Source organism: Centroberyx affinis, unplaced genomic scaffold (assembly GCF_046629955.1).
Source record: "Centroberyx affinis isolate AG114_WGS23_722 - 3 ecotype Tasmania unplaced genomic scaffold, CSIRO-AGI_Caff_v1 ptg002736l_1, whole genome shotgun sequence".
Lineage (NCBI taxonomy): Eukaryota > Metazoa > Chordata > Actinopteri > Beryciformes > Berycidae > Centroberyx > Centroberyx affinis.
The window spans coordinates 41792-61514 of record NW_027280902.1 but is presented as its reverse complement, the minus strand read 5'-3'; the positions used below and the strand labels follow the sequence as shown (position 1 = coordinate 61514).

Genomic DNA, 19723 nt, shown 5'->3' with positions numbered 1-19723 from the left:
AAAGGTCAGAAGACATCTGAGGCAGCAATGTTCCACTTTTCTAGGAAGTTCGTATTGTATAGGAGACAGGTAGGAGGAGACACGTAGGAGGAGACAGGTAGAAGGAGACACGTAGGAGGAGACAGGTAGAAGGAGACACGTAGAAGGAGACACGACTATAAACAAGAAGTAGAGTCACATTGAAGTAGTGCAGTGGAAAGTAAGGGTGTTGTGGTCGGGTGGTGAGTTTGCCTTCAACGATGGCAAACAGGGTTCAATTCCCAGCTTGTACGAAGGAAACTTCTACCGTGTGTCAAATGTTTTTGTTTTTTTCTTGTTTAAGCATGACCAAAGTCTTTCCCTAACCTTAGCCAAAGTTGTTTTAGTTGCCCTAAATTTAACCGTTGGCCAACCTTTAGCTGAAAATGTCGTGTCCAATTCATGTTTTTCTCACAGAATCCAGTTCATGGTGGAGGAACGTAATTTTTTACATAATTCGTGTCCACAGCAGGTAAATCTGCATTTCAGACTTTGTGCTCGTTTCACCACGTGATCTCGTTTTCTGAAATCACGTTGCTCCACACATCGGTTGCTCAACACTATAGCAACTGGGCGTCCGGTGATTTGTTGATCATGTTGCTCGCAGTGTGGAAGCCAAGCAGAGAGGAAGTAAGACAGCAGAGGCAAGCAACTTCCTTTTTGACAGTATACCACAGTGAAATATAGCTTTCACCCATGTGCTCTGCTGGGAGGGGGGGGGGGGGGGGGCGGGCGGCAGGGGCAAGCAGGTTGGGGGTTTTCGGGGTGGGGGCGGGGTGGAGGGGGGAGGAGGAGCTTCTGACCGCCGCTCCGCCCTTCATCCTACCTGATGTTGATGAAGGAGCCGGTGGAGAGGCGGATCCTCTCTGCCAGGAGCTGCAGCAGTCGCACCCCGTCGTTCAGACTGAGGGGGCTGCAGGGAAACACACACATTCATACACACACACTAACACACACACACACATATATGCAGGCACTCGGGCGGGCAGACGCACACACAGGCACACTGTCGCTCAAAAATAGTATTTAGGACCTTGAAAGAAGAATAAGAGAGGAACTCCGACTCTGACGAAGACCAGTTCTTGGTTGATAAGCGTTTATAGCTATAATAAAGGCTTTTTACAGATGGGGTTTTTCTTTGGGGAATTCATGCCTTTACTTCCTCATATGTACCTTACATGACTGGCAAGGAATATCCTGAGTATTTTTTTTTGTATTCAGGACCTTCAAATAATTGTCAGTTACTTGCCAAAGTGGCTGGTAGAGCAGAAAAGATCATCAGCTGCAGCCAAAATTTAACAGAATCTGATTGGTGGTAAAGGCTAGTGGCAATTTTCCACATTTATTAGTGATAAAGTTTAACAAACAAACAAATTAATGCAAAAATCAATGCATTGTTAAAGAGTAACTAAACCCCAAACCCAAATCTGTGGTTAAAAGTAGGGTACTGAACTGGTCGTCTGCTATTGGCTGATCTTTGGTGCCAGATGATGTCACCTTTTTATAGAGCAGTGGTTCTCAACGTGGGGTCCGGGGACCACCAGGGGTCCTTGAGGGAGTTCCAGGGGGTCCCCAGTAAATTGATGAATTGTTAAACTTCAGCATTATTTCATTTACAAGAAGTTAACACAATCAGAGAATGTAGAAGAATGACTGTTTTGATCATAGTTTCTCTGTTATCTCTCTACCTACAATACAGATAGTCTTGGAATTCTGGACAAAATCATATCTGACAATAAAAATAATCTCAGGTTTGGGTTTGAGAGACAAAATCTCATCAAATGGGGGTCCGTGGCCCTAATGTGGACTAAATTAGGGGTCCTCGATATGAAAAAGGTTGAGAATCACTGTTATAGAGGACAGGTGGTGACATCACCTGACACCAAAGATCAGCCAATAGCAGATGGCCAGTTAGCCTGTAGGCCAGTAGCATGCTTTTTACCATTAGATGTCAGTCTTTACACAGATTTTGGTTTGGTGTTTAGTTCTTCTTTAAATAATTTTGCAGCAGAGGAAAATGTGCAAAAAGTCGAGGAGGAAGGATACTTTGTTGAGCGACGCACACACACACACCTCTCTGTCTCTGTCTCACTCTCTAATGTTATCCTCTTTCACTCTCTTGCACACACACACACACACACACACCTCTCTGTCTCTGTCTCACTCTCTAATGTTATCCTCTTTCACTCTCTTGCACACACACACACACACACACACACACCTCTCTGTCTCACTCTCTAATGTTATCCTCTTTCACTCTCTTGCACACACACACACACACACACCTCTCTGTCTCTGTCTCACTCTCTAATGTTATCCTCTTTCACTCTCTTGCACACACACACACACACACACACCTCTCTGTCTCTGTCTCACTCTCTAATGTTATCCTCTTTCACTCTCTTGCACACACACACACACACACACACACACACACCTCTCTGTCTCACTCTCTAATGTTATCCTCTTTCACTCTCTTGCACACACACACACACACACACCTCTCTGTCTCTGTCTCACTCTCTAATGTTATCCTCTTTCACTCTCTTGCACACACACACACACACACACCTCTCTGTCTCTGTCTCACTCTCTAATGTTATCCTCTTTCACTCTCCTGCACACACACACACACACCTCTCTGTCTCTGTCTCACTCTCTAATGTTATCCTCTTTCACTCTCCTGCACACACACACACACACCTCTCTGTCTCTGTCTCACTCTCTAATGTTATCCTCTTTCACTCTCTTGCACACACACACACTTATATACTCACTCCCATACACTCCTACACACACACACACACACACACACATCTCTGTCTCTGTCTCACTCTCTAATGTTATCCTCTTTCACTCTCTTGCACACACACACACACACACACACTCCAATCTCTCACTACAAGAAAAAACGTAAAAAAAAAATGCACATACATAACTTGACGCCACATTCACTGACACACACACGTAGACGTTGTGTTTGATGGAAACGTGTGCAGGAGGATGAGTTCACCTTTGGTTGGTGACGATGTAGCCGTACTCCTCGGCTTTGTTGACGGCAGCCGGCTCCTTCTTTCCCAGTTTCTCCTCCATCGCCATGGCGGCGGCGGCGGCGGGGGTTTTCTCCTTCTGGACGGGAGCTGGAAGGCCGTCCGGTTTAGGGGACTTGAGCGCAGGGGGCGGGGCTTCAGGGGCGGAGGACACGTCCCCCGCCGGAGACTCGTCCGTCTTGAATGTCATTGTACTTTCTGCAATCTGAGGGCGAGAGGAGAGAAGGCATTAGAAACTAGAAACATAGAAACACACTGAGCCACTACTGATTCATTATAATAAGTGGGAGTATTTGTTGTGTTCTTTTATCTTTCTATTTTACTTGATTTGTTTCTTTTAATGCAATGCATTTTGCTTGTTCTTTTATATGAATTTTATCTTTTTATCTGTCTTTTATCTGCCTTCTATTGATGTAAAGCACTTTGAGCTGCATGTTGTGTATGAAAGGTGCTATACAAATAAAGGTTATTATTATCATTATTATTATTATTACTATGCAATTTCTGACTTGCTTTTAATGATGAATACATGTTTGTGGAGAGCCAGAGTTTGAGCCACAATGTCCAGACACAAGGAAAGGCTGTGATCTTTTTCCCGAAAAAATAAACATTACATCCTCACCTTCTTTCGTGTGCCAGCATTGTTCTGGAATTTATCTGAATGATAAAGACAAAAAAATATATATCATCATCACTACTTCAATCAAGCAGGTGTTCAAATATAGATTTTTTTTTTAAATAAAACAAAAACAGTCAAATGATGTATTGTTGTTTACATTCTAGTGAGCCAATATCATTGCTGGAAAGATCTGTGTCTCAGAAATAAACATAATTCTGTACAGACTTTGTTGTCATTGAATCTTTATTTATCACATCGTCTTGTGGTTTTATTGAATCCTGAACCCCACATCGCGTATCGAATCGCATCGTGAGATAAGCAGATCGCCCCATCCCTACTAACTGGTTTGGGCAGACAGAGATCACAACAACCGATAGCTCCGCCCCCCGGTGATGATGTCATGGTGATGCGACCTGTGAAAGCCGACCTTTGGCGGAGTAGGAGCTGTCCAGCTGCAGCTGCTTCAGAGCGGCCGGCAGGTTGTCTCGCTGCTCGGGGGACAAATCCTTCATGTCCAGACCGTAGTGATCCAGCAGCAGAGCCAGCCTCTGCAGCGAGCGCTCTGCACACACAAGAGAGTAGAACAGAATAGAATGGAGTAGAGTAGAATAGAATAGAATAGAAGATCTTAAGTCTTGTGCATGTCTAAAAACTTCATATTTTGCACAAAGTAGTGACTTTTTCTTATTGGACTATATGGCGATACTGAATAGAATAGAATAGAATAGAGTAGAATAGAACAGAACAGAATAGAATAGAATAGATGTTGATGTTGATGTCTGATCTTAGAATCTTAAGTCTCATGCCTGTCTAAAAACTTACATATTTTGCACAAATTAGTGACTTCTTTTTGGACTATGAGGAGATATTTACTGAATAGAATAGAATAGAATAGAATAGAACAGAATAGAATAGAATAGAATAGATGTTCATGCTCGCAATTATGGATTCAACTATCTGAACTTAGGATCTTAAGTCTCATGCCTGTCTAAAAACTTCATATTTTGCACAAATTAATGACTTTTTTTTTGGACTATGAGGAGATATTGACTGAATAGAATAGAATAGAATAGAATAGAATAGAATAGAATAGAATAGAATAGATGTTGATGTTGATGTTGATGTTGATGTCTGATCTTAGGATCTTAAGTCTCATGCCTGTCTAAAAACTTACATATTTTGCACAAATTAGTGACTTTTTTTGGACTATGAGGAGATATTGACTAAATAGAACAGAATAGAATAGAATAGAATAGAATAGAATGCTCACAACTATTGATTCAACTGTCTGATCTTGTCTAAAAACTTCATATTTTGCACAAATTAGTGACTTTTTCTCATTGGACTATATGCAGATATTGACTCCTTGTCTAGTTTTATTTAACTTTATTGTCCCTTGTGGAACAATAAAGTTCTACAATAAAGCTATCAAATCTTTTAGTTTTTTCTCTGTGGAAGCTGGTAACCGTCACCTGTCAATCAAACAGTGTGGACATGAAAAATGAATTGGGAATGACAGTAAAGGTGATTATGAGAGTAATAACCAAGGGGAATTTCTGGGGATTTTTGGTCCTGTGATGATATAATAAAACTTGAAAAGCATCAAACTCAAACTTTAAGAGTAGTGTTCAAATTTTTGTCACATGGTGTAAATCTCATTTTGGGAGGAAATTCTTCTCGTAGGTCTCTCTCACCGTCCAGCCCCTCCAGCGAATCGTAATCATTCTGCTTCTCCTTCTTCTCTTCCTGCTCCTCCTGCTGCTGCTTGCTGCCCTGGGCCTGCTGGGAAATGTAGTCCTCGCCATAGTCCAGTGGGAAGTCCAGCTCCGGGAAGAAAGAAGAGGAGGAGGAGGAGGACGATGATGAGGAAGAGGAAGAAGAGGAAGCGGGGAGGCCTGCAGCTGCTGCTACTGCCCCCCTGTGGCGGGAGAGGGAGGAGGAAGATGATGAGGAAGAGGAGGAGGAGGGGGAGGAAGAGGAGGAGAGGTAGAGGGACACCAGGTCCTGGAGGAGCTGGCGGTCCCGGTCCAGAGTGTTTCCCCTGGATCCGGAGCGGGGAGAGGAGGAGAGGAGGGGGAAGGGCCGGTTGTTGTCCAGGGAGTTGAGGGAGCGCTCCTCTTCCTCCTGGTAGCCGTACTGCTGCTGCAACAACACACACACACACACACACACACACACACACACACACACATATACACACACACACACACACACACACACACATACATTACAGGACAAAAACCTAAAGTAAGTTTGTCAGGAATGAATTCACATTGGTGCACATGTTTTTAAAATCATACAATGGGATTTAAAGGGGATTTCAAGGGGCAATGGGAAAGATTTCTGCTGCCCGAGACTTCCTGGTAAAATAAAAGTTAAATAAATAAAATGAAGTGATCATCATACACCATACAGTATATCTGTTGGGGGTTGATGGGATTGTAGATCAATACCAATGACTCTGCGATTACTTGGCCAAGAATTTGGTCTTTATCAAGCCAAAAAAATTACACAAAGAATTTTCTTCTTGTCAGTGTGGAAAAGCCTCTGAAACAGCATTTAGACCAATCTTAGTCAGGGTCTCAGTGATTTCTTTTCTCTGTTGTCCAATCGGATCGATGGAGAGGCGGGACTTCTCCGGAAACTTTACGAAATATGGGGTTGATACAACCACGATACGATGTAATAAATAAGTCTGACTGTGCAGAATTGTGTTTATTTCTGAGACAGACTTTCCAGCGATGCCATTGGCTCGCTAGAATGTAAACAACAATTTAAAAATGTCGTTACAAAGTGACAATAATATAATTTGGATGGAGAGCTTGTGAAACTGTGACGGTCAAGCGTCTCATTTGTGATTACTACAGCAGAATAAACTGAGCTAATAATAATTTTTCTGCCCCACGATACGTATTCATATCACATTTTGAATTTCGACATATCGTCCCGTCCCCGCTATATACTCTGTCCACAGTGTGTGTTCCCACCTGGCGGTAGGTGTGGGGGTCCAGCAGGGGCGCCTGCATGTGCACGGAGGAGCGGGGGGGGTCCAGCACCATGTAGTCCAGGTACTGCTGCATCAGCTCGGGGTCGGCCGCCTCCTCCGGCCCCTGGACCCTCCCGGACCTGGAGGACCTGGGAAACGAGATGGGAGGACTCATTTTATTTTGATTGGAGGAGGATTTCTATTTCAAAATGCTGTATATACAGTAGATTCTGGGGGAAAAACATCACCTGATATTGTGTAAAATGTACAGAATCCAATCTTTTCATAAATATTTGTGTTTTTTATATTTTTACGTTTTTCTCTTCTTTCTGTGTTTTTATTATTGTGTTTCATCATAGTTTTTATCACTTCACATACACTTTATCTACTTGGAAATACAGTGGAAATACTTGAATAAAAGTTAAATTGAATAAAATACACTTACAGAATCATCATTTTGTCAACTGAGAATATACCTACGTTACGTTATATCCATTAAAAGTACCAGAATTTGCATAAATTTTGTGCCAGCAATCATTGTGTCAGGTGTCCCTTTTTTCAAATATTGGATATCTCATGACAAAGCACAAGAGCAAAAGAGTGCTACAAAAATGGTGCCCAGTGTCAAAAAAAGGTGCTCTTTGGTTTGGAGTATGAAGCTGAACGAAACAAAAGTCCAAGGCACTCTTCTTTGAAAAATGTAAAAAGCTTTTATTTCATGGGCTCATCGAGGGACATTCAAAAACACTTAAAACACTCCATTGCATTTCGGCATCGGCCTTCATCAGGGAGATCCAAACAAATCGTGTTCAAAATGGCTGCTGTCATTTTTGGATGGAAACTCCTTATGTATGTAAGTAGACTTGCACAGAGACTGAACTATGGATACAATTTTTCCCACACAGAAAACAAGAAAGTTTTAAAGCTTTTAAGTAGAACGAGTGTGTCAGATATAATGAAAATGTTCGAATTTTGTTTTTTCAGTTTTTTAGATTGCATCTTTGCTCAGTACTGTATAGCAGAACATTGTTTTGTGTCTTCATGCTTGTTTTGTTGCTTTTATATTACAGCACTTCTGTTGAGAAAAGTGCCTTACAAATATGGTTATTATCCTAATTACAACTTCTGAGGTTGGTTCTCTTTTGGAAAACAAGCTCAAATTGCATCCTGAGGGAAATGCTGTGTGATCGCAGCTTGCAGTTTCAAATGAAATATGGAAAAAAAAATGTTGCCGTTATTTCTCCAGTGAAGGTTGAGCACCAATTTATCTCACACTTCACACATTTAGATTTACAGTTACACACATTCCCCTGTTCCCAGATGGCATGTCGCTGTTGTCTTGATTGATCGATTGATTGGAATTCTTTATTGATCATTAAAATACAAGTGGCCCCTCTAGCCAGGGATGCCCCAGATACAGAAATCATCAAAAGGATAAAAACACAATAAAGGCCCAAAGGCTTATTTCCATTGTGGTCCTTTCATGTCATGTGGAAACCTCTTAGCATGTGCCTTTCCTTTTAAACATCCGTCCCAACTCTAATATTATTCACTTTATTTTAGTATAAGCTTATAATTGCATGATTGTTTTATTGATCCGTTTTAATTTTTTACTGATTGTCCAATTATTGAAGCACCTTGAGATTTTGTTATATTTATAGATAGATATCAATAGAGTGCTATATAGATTCATTATAATTATTATTATCATCATTATTATTATTATTATTATTATTAACTCCAGTTTTGGTGACTTTTTAGTTTTAACTCCAACTGAAGAATTCCATGCTTCTCTATGGGTTGAGAAAACCTTTCAAAACCCCATTGGATAAACTAAAAAAATGCATGGTTGTCAATCTAAAAAAAAGCTTTTCTTAGTTTCTATTTTGGAGATTCAAGGTTTTCTTTCCACCCGACACCAAAGGCGATGATGTGTAAATTCAAAATGATTTCTCTTACTGTTTCGGCGACTTCTCGTACAGTTTGGAGGACGGGCCGATGTGAGGGACGTGACTCAGCTCTCGGCCAATGATCAGCTGGGTGATGTCATCCTGCCAGGTCAGGCCTGCACAGCCATTGGGCGACAGAAATGTCAGTCATGATTGTAAAAAAAAACCCCAAATAAATAAGTTTCTACCTTTATTCCCAGGCGGTAACTTGTAATGTCGGTGAAAAGCAATTAAAGCTAATTTTCAGGACGGAGCGTCGGCAAAATGCCTAAAATGTAAATGTCAAATGTAAATATTTAATGATGACAACTGACAAGACTGACCTTTTCAGCCCCTGTTGCCACGGTAACATAAGAACATTAAGTGAATGTGAATATCAGTGCTGAGAGGCGTTATCTTTACTGCCAAACAAACACACCCTGAACTTTCTGTCAGTGGCTATTTAACACACTTGCTGAACTATAGAGTATAGTTTTATCAGGGCAGGCATGCACACACACACACACACACACACACACACACACACACACACACACACATACACATATGCACACAAGCTCTGGCTATATATATCTTAGAGTCTGAGATTATGCTTATTTTTGTGCTTATCTTGGTTCTTTCTGATGAACCTTTTTTGTTGAGCTGGTTTATCTGGCGGCTCACCTTGCATCATCAGCTCTCTCAGGACGTCCTGCAGCTTGTGCAGGACGGGGACAGACACCCGGAACTGGACCGGCTCCTGGTGAGGAGGCAGGCACTGACCGAACAGACCGTCTGCAGGGGAGAGGAGAGGTCAGCTTCACTACTGTATACACACACACACACACACACACACACACACACACACACACACACACACACACACACACACACACACACACACACACACACACACACTCGAGAAAACACACATATACATACATACAAACAAATAACACACACACACATATACAGACAAACCATATACACAAGCATAGACCTTACACACACAAGCCATATACAGTAAGTATACACACACACACACACACACACACACACACACACACACAAGCCAACACACACACATAAAAACAACACACACACACACACACAAGCATACACACATACACACACACACACGCAAACCCATGCACATGAGTGTGAGCATACACACACGTGCACATAAGACAGGCGGATATACACACACACACACACATACACACACACAAGCATACACAAATATAGAAGTATATACACACACACACACACACACACACACAAACCCAACCCTTGCATATGAGTCAGAGACACACACACACACACACACACACACACAAGCATGTACACATACAAAAAAACATATATATAGCATATAGAAACACACACACACGCACAAACAGACACACACACAAACCACATATATGGGCATACACACACACACACACACACACACACACACACACACAGTGCGCTGTGTGTGTAACTGGAGAGTGAGTGGGTCTCGGTGAGTCATCACCTCTTTCTCTCTCCATCTCTCGTCAAACACACACACACACACACGAGGGAGACACACAGTCGTCAGGCAAGTGATGTCACTGTTGTCATAGAGACGGCGAGGGCGAGCCGCGATTGGCCGAGAGCGGCTGACGGAGGGAGACCTTGTTTACGTTGCACTCTCTCTTTCTCTCTCTTTCTCTCTCTCTTTTTCTCTTTGTTTCTGTCGCTCTCACTCTCTCTCTCTTTTCTCTCTTACTATTTTTCTTTCTCTTTCACACTATCTCTCTTTTTCTCTCCCTCTTTTCCTCTCTTCATCTCTCTCTCTCTCTTTCTTTTTCTCCTCTTCTCATGAGACACAGAGACAAACATCTCATCTTACACTAGGCACACACACACTCACTCACTCTCTCTCTCTCTCACTCACACACACACACACACACACACACACACACACACACGCACATTTCAGCAGAATTACAGACACACATCAGCCTCGCTTATGTGCTTGACCACACACACACACGCGCATGAATTTTCACACTCATATTCAAACACCCAGGCGTTTCTACCCATGCACACACACACACACACACACACACACACACACACACACACACTTTACTTGCATTACCTGAATGAAATTATAATTTACCCATGGCATTTGTTTCTGCCATATAGCCGGCTACCTGTTACTCTCTCTCACTCTCTCTCTCTTCTCTCACACACACTTATCTTGCAATTAGGCACACACACACACACAAATGCACCCACATGACCCCCCCCCCCCCCCCACATCATGCACGATCAAACCCGCTGCATCCCACCGGCAAGCCCTCCTCTCTACTCCTCTGAACACTCTCCTCCTGTTCCCCAAATGTTCTCCCGTCTGAAAACAGGGAACAAAACATCCTCGACGGACAGAGAAACACGCCGGCATCAATAATGCAGTCGTCTCTGTGGGCTGAGCCATATACACACACACACACACACACACACACACACACACACACACACACACACACTTGTAATGACATCCCCATCGTGTGTGAACAGGCAGGATGGAAGCAGGAAACCCACCATGGGCGCTGTGGGATTACAAGACCCCACAAAGGAAAGGAAGAGCCTCGACATGAACGCTCAGCCAGGATGACAGTTTGATGAAGAGGAGACATGACAGAAGCCTGCTGTGGCTGTTTACTATCGTGTGCCACGTTCACGCCAAGTGGCCGAAACCACGGCTGAATTCTGAAGCCAAGAAGGAAGTGGCGGCAGGCGGCGGTTCCTCAAACGTCCGCTAGAGCAGTGATTCTCAACCTTTTTTCATATCAAGGACCCCTAGTTTAGTCCTCATTAGGGCTACGGACCCCTTTTTGATGAGATTTTGTCTCTCGGACCCAAATCTGAGAATATTTTTATTGTCAGATATCATAGTCATTCTTCTACATTCTCTAATTTCTTGTAAATTAAATGCTGAAGTTTAACAATTCATCAATTTGCTGGGGACCCCCCGGAACCGCCTCAAGGACCCCTGGTGGTCCCCGGACCCCACATTGAGAACCACTGCGCTACAGGGGAAAAAAGACTCCAATCTGCCCAACTCCATTTAAGTCAGTGGGACCACAGCCCAACTTTTCACTCAAAATATAAAGCCAATACATATTTTTTTGACAAGAGGTTATGGTCTCAGTAGCTAATTTCACTTCTTCTAATTCGTGTCCGTATGGCGATTTTCAAAATAATTGTGTCATTAACAGATATAATGGATATAAAACAGGGTTGTTTTTCTAGTGATCAACAGGTTGCTGATTACGGACCAATAGCAGGCGGAGCTGTGGCTCTGTAAACCCGATCTCCAGGCTTCAAAACGGCCCTTCAGAAACCTGTGGGTGACGTCTACACTCACTACATCCATCTTTTTTTTTTTTACAGTCTTTGGTTCACGCCATGTCGGGTTTACCATTAAAACTGGGGAAAAAAGTTCACGCCTCCTAGTGGTGATTGCAAGTAGGATGTGGGACTTTTTATAGGCTCCGATATTTAGTGGCATCACAAATTGGGGAAGTTTGTAAACACAAGCAGCAAATACAATCAACTCTTCTCATGAAAAGCGAGTAATGTCTGCTGTAGTTTGTTTAAAGGTTGGTTTTAAATTCATACATAAAACACATTTCGGATGTTACAAGCAGCCTTGTAGCAATGAGATCCTGCTCTTTCGCTTTTTCCGATAAGACCTGAATGCAGCATTATTCTACGGAGGCCATTTTGAACTTAAGTCACACTTGAGGTGGGAAACTGTACCTGAAAGACTGGCATATAAGACTAGTGTTACTTCAACACATAAGAGACTAAAGATAGACCTAACAGTTATCAAATTAGATAACAGCAGCTGCAACAACTGCTTGAAATACATTAGCTTAAAATGTGAATATATTTATACCCCTCTGGACTCTTGAGATCCATTCATTTCTAATACATTTTCCAGTGGGGAATCTGTGAAATGATAAATGTTTGGAGTTTCCCACCCCTGAGTGCGACTTAAAATTTTAAAATATCTGCTGTGAGAATAAGGTTTATACAAGACGCAAAGCTGTTATTTCTCTCTAACTGTGAAATAATGAAATAATTTTCATCCAGTAATCCCAAGGTAATGATCATGATCTAAATATCTCAGTAAATGTCAAACGTATGGGATTGGCATTTAGTATTTGTGGATGCTGAAAGTTTAGTGCTGAACTCCTCATGGGAAATAAAGAGAGATAAAGAGGAGCTGTGCAGTATATAAAGTCTAATACTCACCATCGGAGCACAGCTGATCTCTCGGACAGAGCTTCTTTTCAAACAGACAGCCTGCAAACACAGAAAAGAAGATTTGAAATATGAACTCATGTAGCAAAGTCCACACTGAGACACGATGAAATGCAAAAAAAAAAAAGGACTGAGAGGAGAAGCTGCAAAAACTGGAGAGATAGGCAATGTTCCCAAAAACTGAAAGAACGAACTGTTCAGCTAATCAGCCAGTCTTTTACAGCTTCAGTTGAGCACATCCAGTCTCTACTTGGGGAAAAAAAGGTGCAAGTATGCAAATAAGCATGGAAATTAAAGTCTGGTGATGTTTACTGGTGCAGACTTCTGGAAATCATGGCGCACATCAAGAATGTATGACTGCATGTGAAAAATACATGTTTCATTGTCCAAATCCTGACACTTGGCTCTCTCTTTTTGTATATATAGATAGATATAGATAGATATAGATAGATATAGATGTAAAGGTAGAATGGATGAGACTTTACCTTTTTTATGCTGTAAAGCAGTCTGTAACATTTGTTTTAAAAAGTGCTATACAAATAAAATGCCTTATTACTGCTATTATTAATTTGTCAGGAGGTTAATTTCCTTCAACACCTCTCAGTAGATTGATTTTCGGTAGCGATATCAATTTAAAGGTATCAGAAGGTATTGAAAGTTATCGAAAAGCTACAAAATGTTGAATTCTTGAGGTGGGAACTTATATTTTCCTGAGGTTTATGGGTATTTTTTTTTTTACTGCAGAAATCAGCTAAATCTGCTTTCACTCACCCAGTAAAGCTATCCATGAAACTGTTTTCAGAGCTGTTACTGGATCAGAACTGGTATCGGTGTTGAAACATGTCCAGTAATGCCCAGCAGGCTTCATGGAGCTCCACCATAACTACTGTTCACCAGCTGTGGCTTTGTTCAGCTTCAGTCTCCTGCTGTTTGCTGACCAATGAGGCCGTGTGCTTATACAATGCAACGCTGTGATTACTCAAATATTGACAGCGCTTTGTGTCTGGAAGTCACACACTGCAAGAAATATCCATGTCAACAACTCATTCAGTCTGGCACCGAGTCCTTTTCCTCAAACACGAGAGAAAATCTGCCATAATTTCACTTGTTTACAATGTAGTTTCACTTGTTTCAGGAATTATATGAGTGAAAAAATCCTGAAATAAAGCAGATCAATCCACTTGTTTCATGTTTATTTCCCCTGAGCCAAAGACAAACTAATCTGAAACAGATTTTTCCTCTTGTTTTATGACAGAAATTAGATTTTAGGGCTCTGTACTACATTAAATATGATGCAGAAGACTGCAAAAGATACTGACTCACCAAGATAGAATTTCAAAATAAAAGTCCTGGCAAGTAACTGATAAACACTGCTTGTGGTTGGAAAACTTGTTAGATATTGAATGTGAAACAATGTGTCAATTTATTGAACCAGAGTTTCAAAATAAAAGTCCTCCTCGTAATTGCCATTTTTAACCGATAAGCATGGCTTGTTGGTTGGAGGAATTGTATTAGATGTTAGTTGAAAAACAGCGTATTATGTTACTGAGCCAGAATTTCAAAATTAAAGTCCTAGTAAATGCCATTCTAAACTGATACATTTCTGGTGAATGTTAGATGTAAAGCAGTGTGTCAATATATTGAACCAGAGTTTCAAAATAAAAGCCATCCAGCATGCCATTTTTAACTGATAAGCTTGGCTTGGGGCTGGAAATTTTGATGCTAGATGTTCCTGCATCTGTTGCCGCAAAAACTCAACATTATGACTGTATCCGCCTTCACACATGTGCTATGAAGCTGTTGTGAAGTCCTCATTCAGCCTTTACGAATATAAACAGTTCAATACTGCTAACATTGATATTTGGGGAAAGTCCAGCCAGAGCAGCCAGCTATGTTGGATGTCAACCTGCCATTGTGTTGCTAAGCGTCTCCAAAGTGTGTGTGTGTGTGTGTGTGTGTGTGTGTGTGTGTGTGTGTGTGTGTGTGTGTGTGTGTCACAGCTGACCTTTTACCAGCTTCCAATCTGTTGCGAGGCTGTAAACAATACCAGATGTGAAGCCGCACGCTCCCTTCTGTTTGTTTACACGTGTTTGCGTTGAGTTTTCATTAAGGATTTATGTAATCCTGCGTATCATTTATGTATCCAGGTTATCTGTGATCACTTTAAAAATATTACCGTGCTCTTCCAAGATACATGGGTAGATAAGTAGGAAACAATAGGCAGTACTTCTACAGAGCCTAGCTGCAGTATAAAACCTGCACAAACCAAACCAAACCTGCACCAAACTCACTCCTCCTATGAGTCATTTCCTGTATTAGAGCTATTTTAATTTAATTTTTTTTTCCCCTTGTCATTTCATGGTTCTTGTTCTGCGTCTACCATTTCCATCATGTTGTTTCTGTTGCCATTTAGATTGTCTCATTCAAATTCTTAGCTTGTCATCTTGATTTTATTTCTTCTTTTTTTTTTTTTTTGCTCGATTGTTTTGAGGTGAGATGCTTTTATAAAATGTGTTTTTTTTATCTTGCCTATTCAAATAAGTAATTGTTCTTCTTTCAGTGTTTTTCTCCTCCTTGAATTCTATCAGTGTTTTTTTTTTTAAATATAGCTGCCATGTTTCATTTACCACATAATTTCCAACCACACGTCATGTATATCTGTTAAAAAAGGCACTTACTAGGACTTTTATTTTGGAATTCTGGCTCAATAACATTTTTTCAAACGAGTAATTGCTCTTCTGTTAGTGTTTTTCTTATTGTATTTTATCACTGTTTTTTCTCTAATAATATAGCTTCTATGTTTCATCACTGTAAATTAATTAAACTAAACTTAAGTAATGAGATACTCCAAAGGGATTTTGTCACATTTATCATAATACTGACTCTATTCTCCCAAGAGAACGCTCTATTCTCTAACACTCTACTTTATTCTAATAAAACATACATCATGTATACTGTATTTATGCATCCAGAAGCTCTTCACATCTGATCACATCCCCTCTGCCATCTTCCTCCTCCACTCTTGAAAAATCCCTCCTATTTCTCTCCTATTCCTCTCCTTTAGCTCTTATTTTTTTTGCTTTTCTTTCCCCTGGCACTTCTCTCTTACATGCTCACTCTAGCGTAGCGGCAGGAATATTGTCAGGACACCTTGGCTCTAAGCTTCAACAAGCTCGGCTGCTTGTAATGATGGTGAATTAGGGTTTGAGGCTCATTCTGCTGTTGCACTAATTGTAAGTCGCTCTGGATCAAAGCATCAGCTAAATGCCTAACATGTAAGGCAGCCAGGCAGACTGCTTGGAAACAAAAATGATATTTCGCATTGATCGCCACATTGACACAAGTCTGTAATCACAGGAACATTGCACACACTAACACAAATATTGCTTTTGCGTTTTCATTTGCACTTGGCAACTCTGTACATTGAATTTCAATACCCAGAAGTCCTGCACAGTGAGGTCAGTGAACGTCACACAGCTCGCTCATGTTTACCAACCGGTCAGTTTGTGATGCTTTATACCAAAAGAAACCAAAGAGATGAGAGAGGAGAAGATCTAACGCTGGGGAGGCCAGCTTTCTCTGCTGCTGTTTAGGAGACAGTTTGGATTTCACTCTGAGGTCTGGATTCATCACTTCCAGAATTGAATTTGGGCAAATTGAGTAAAACTATGGGGTCTCAATTAGGGGGGATGGGGAACTCTTCTCTGTTGCAGCCCCACTTTGTGATTTAGACTGACAGGACAGGCGTATTTTTACATGAAATCTTGCCTAGAGCAGCTGTAAACAGTCAGACTGAGACGAACACGCCTGTGCAGAGGCTATCAGAAAGGGAATCTCCATTAAACGAGAAAGCCGAGACGGCCGCAGACGTGCTAAACATAGAATAGAGCATCCGTCCGTCCATCCGTCCCTCCCTCTATCGAAACCCCTCACGATGACTAATCTCTCTTCTCTCCAAACTCTTCCTCCCACGCAGCCGCTCCCTCCCTCCCTCCCTCCGGTCTCTCTCTCTATCTTTCTGCCTCGCTTATCTTCTCTCTGACCAGTCTGTCTGTCTCAACTAAGGGAGATCCCTGTCTTCTTGTCTTGTCAAAGTGTCTTTCCTGCAGACTCTGCTGAGCCTCCAGGCCTCCGACTGTTGATCTGCAGTCACACTGCAATCAATCACTTCTTCTAGCAGACAACATTATCCACTCATTATGAGAATTTGGGGTGTAATTGCGTGTTTAATGAGCAGACTGACTGCTAATTCATTCAATACACTGTGACAACTGCCAAATCAGCTGAGATATGAGGTATAGAAGTATCTCTATCATGTTGAAATCCCAGTATTGCAGGGATTGGTACCTGTAAGGTGCAACATCTAAGGGATTAAAGTCACACTGACATGAAAAATGACTTCCTTGCCTTTTTATCTCATCTATCATACCATACACCTACTTGATAATTAATGCCAAAAATCACAAAAAAACAAAACAATTTTCTTGCATTTTTATACCAAAATCTCATTAAAGAAAACAAGAAAACAGAAAATCTTCAGTGGTGACATCATTATGTACCAGGAGGCGACATAAAGATTCCAACCAATAAAACCATCACAGATTTTTGAACAGTCCTGCCCCTCTGCCCCTCCCATCAAATAAAACTGCCTTTCTCTACCTAACTGATCTCCCATTGGTTTAGACTTTTGATTGATCCCTCCCTGCATTATGCCCCGCCCCTACACCGTGTTTCAAAAGGAAAAACATCAAATTATGGAACCAAGATGCTTTCAAAATGTGGTTTATTGTGACTTTAAACCGACCGAGTACTAGCTAGCCTACCAGCAAAATGCTAATAGATTTATTGACAAGTCTACTAGCCACATTTGCAGTCAACCAACTTTTGTCTTTTCTATTTTAAAAGAGATTACATCGGCAAAAGCGGCACGTTTCACAAAGTTCATCTGTGAAACTCTGAGAGGTTTCATCCCAGAATCGTAGAAACAAACCGTGCAGTAAGGCAGAGCTCTCTCTCCTGATTCAATTTCACCAGGAAAAAAAACATAAAGCGATTCAATCCGAAGGTGGCGACCTGAAACAGTCAGACCCTCTGGGCTTTAAATGTCTTCCCTCTCTCTCTCTCTCTCTCTCTCTCTCAGGCTGCTATGAATTTAATTTTTGAGCTAAAACTAATTTGAGTGAGTGGGTGTTTCCTGTGGCTGGGGTGTGGAAAGTCTCGTCTGTCTCTCCCATATAGAGTTTTTCCATCTCCTGGCCCTACTATGGTTATGGTTATGGTTATGGTACAGCATCGGCACCATTTTGTTTTCCACTGGGAAACTGAGTAGGTGTGGTCTTGTCTGTGTAGGAGAGCAGCATGCAGAAAAAAAAAGCATCTAACTCTCTGAATGTGGATCCAGGGTCAAACAGGTTCGAGTTCACATTTTCTGCCCCCTAGATCTGAGTTTTAGGGGCATTTGTGGTCCTTTTCAGATCTAATTTTAAGATGTGTTTTATTTGAAATCATAACATACCATCACACAAACAGAGTAACAATCAGAGACATTTTCCTATCGCTTCAGGCTGCATAATTTTGTTGTTTGTCTGATCAGAAACCCGCTCCATTTTTCTCTCGCCCTGTCAAAAGCTCCACAAATCATCTACGGTGGCCCACAGGGGACAACAGTCACATTCATGCATGAATATTTGACAATACAACAAACAGAGTGGGAACAGGTGACTTCAAAACGGGCACTACTAATATTGGGGACATTTTTTACCCACTCATTGTTAATTTAAGGGGCTTTTTATGAACTTTTGCCTCCATTCATTTCTGATCCAAACCAAACTATGAGCGAATCTATCATGGTACTTGAATAAAAAATAATAATAAAGAATACACATATAGGCCTACATCTCTCCATCCTTCACACTACTGGAACCCAAGGCCGACCGAGAAAGAGTCCAGAAATCACCTGACGAATCGAGGGCTTTTTCCTCTCTGTGAGTCACAACAACTGACAGCGTGAATCCCGAGCGTCCGGTAAACCAAAACAGCCACAGGTTCGATCTCCCCAGCAGCACAACAGCTTCTCTATCAACAGCCGTGAGAAGCTGTGAGTCACTCTGGGCCCGAGAGCGTCGGCTGAATGCTTAAAACGTCAGAGTAAGATGGAGTGTGAGTGAGACCGGAGTTGTTTAATGCAGCGGTGACCTCGCTAAGAGAGATTACTGATGAGTCTCCTGGGAAAGTATCCAGCAAATATCACTCATTTATCAATACAAGCAACCTTGTAAATGTGTCCACTTTTTAAAAAATGATGATTTCAACACTGCAGCATGCCTTTTTTTGGAACAGCAGACATTTATTTTGTGCAGATACTTGTGTAATAAAGTTAAGTGATATGGGTTTTTGAAGGCCGATACCAATATTTTTTTAGTGGAAAAGCCTCTGAAACAATTCAGAGCATCATGGGAGACTAAAACTCTCCACTGAAACCCAAACTAATGAAATTCTTTTAGTGTCAGCAGCTCTTTAAAGGCAGAGAGTCCCACTGCATCTATTCAATGGTAGAGAAACTCTGGCATTCATTAGGCCTTTAAATGAGGAATTAACTTCCAAAAAAACACAAGTGAACAATTAAATGAATAAATATAATGTGCAAAGCAAATAAAACGTCACTGCAGGCTTTCCAGGCTGTTTTTTCTGCTTTCTGATAACAAGACTATGGTTGATATCTAATAAAAAGGTCTAACAATATATGTTAAGTGAAGCACAGATTGACACCCAAATCCAGCAAAAAAAAATAGTAGGCTATTATCATCATAATCCACCTTGG

General features: G+C 41.4%; 1 protein-coding gene across 1 annotated transcript in view; it reads right to left on the bottom strand.

The window, feature by feature from the left end:
- Positions 1-19723, bottom strand: part of ptprnb (protein tyrosine phosphatase receptor type Nb) — a 44201-nt gene that overhangs the window by 21071 nt on the left and 3407 nt on the right. The window contains 9 exon segments of the mRNA XM_071535570.1: positions 845-931; positions 3032-3273; positions 3691-3725; positions 4115-4249; positions 5382-5829; positions 6675-6822; positions 8591-8738; positions 9286-9396; positions 12895-12945. Of these exon segments, the coding sequence (XP_071391671.1) occupies positions 845-931; positions 3032-3273; positions 3691-3725; positions 4115-4249; positions 5382-5829; positions 6675-6822; positions 8591-8738; positions 9286-9396; positions 12895-12945 (1405 nt within the window).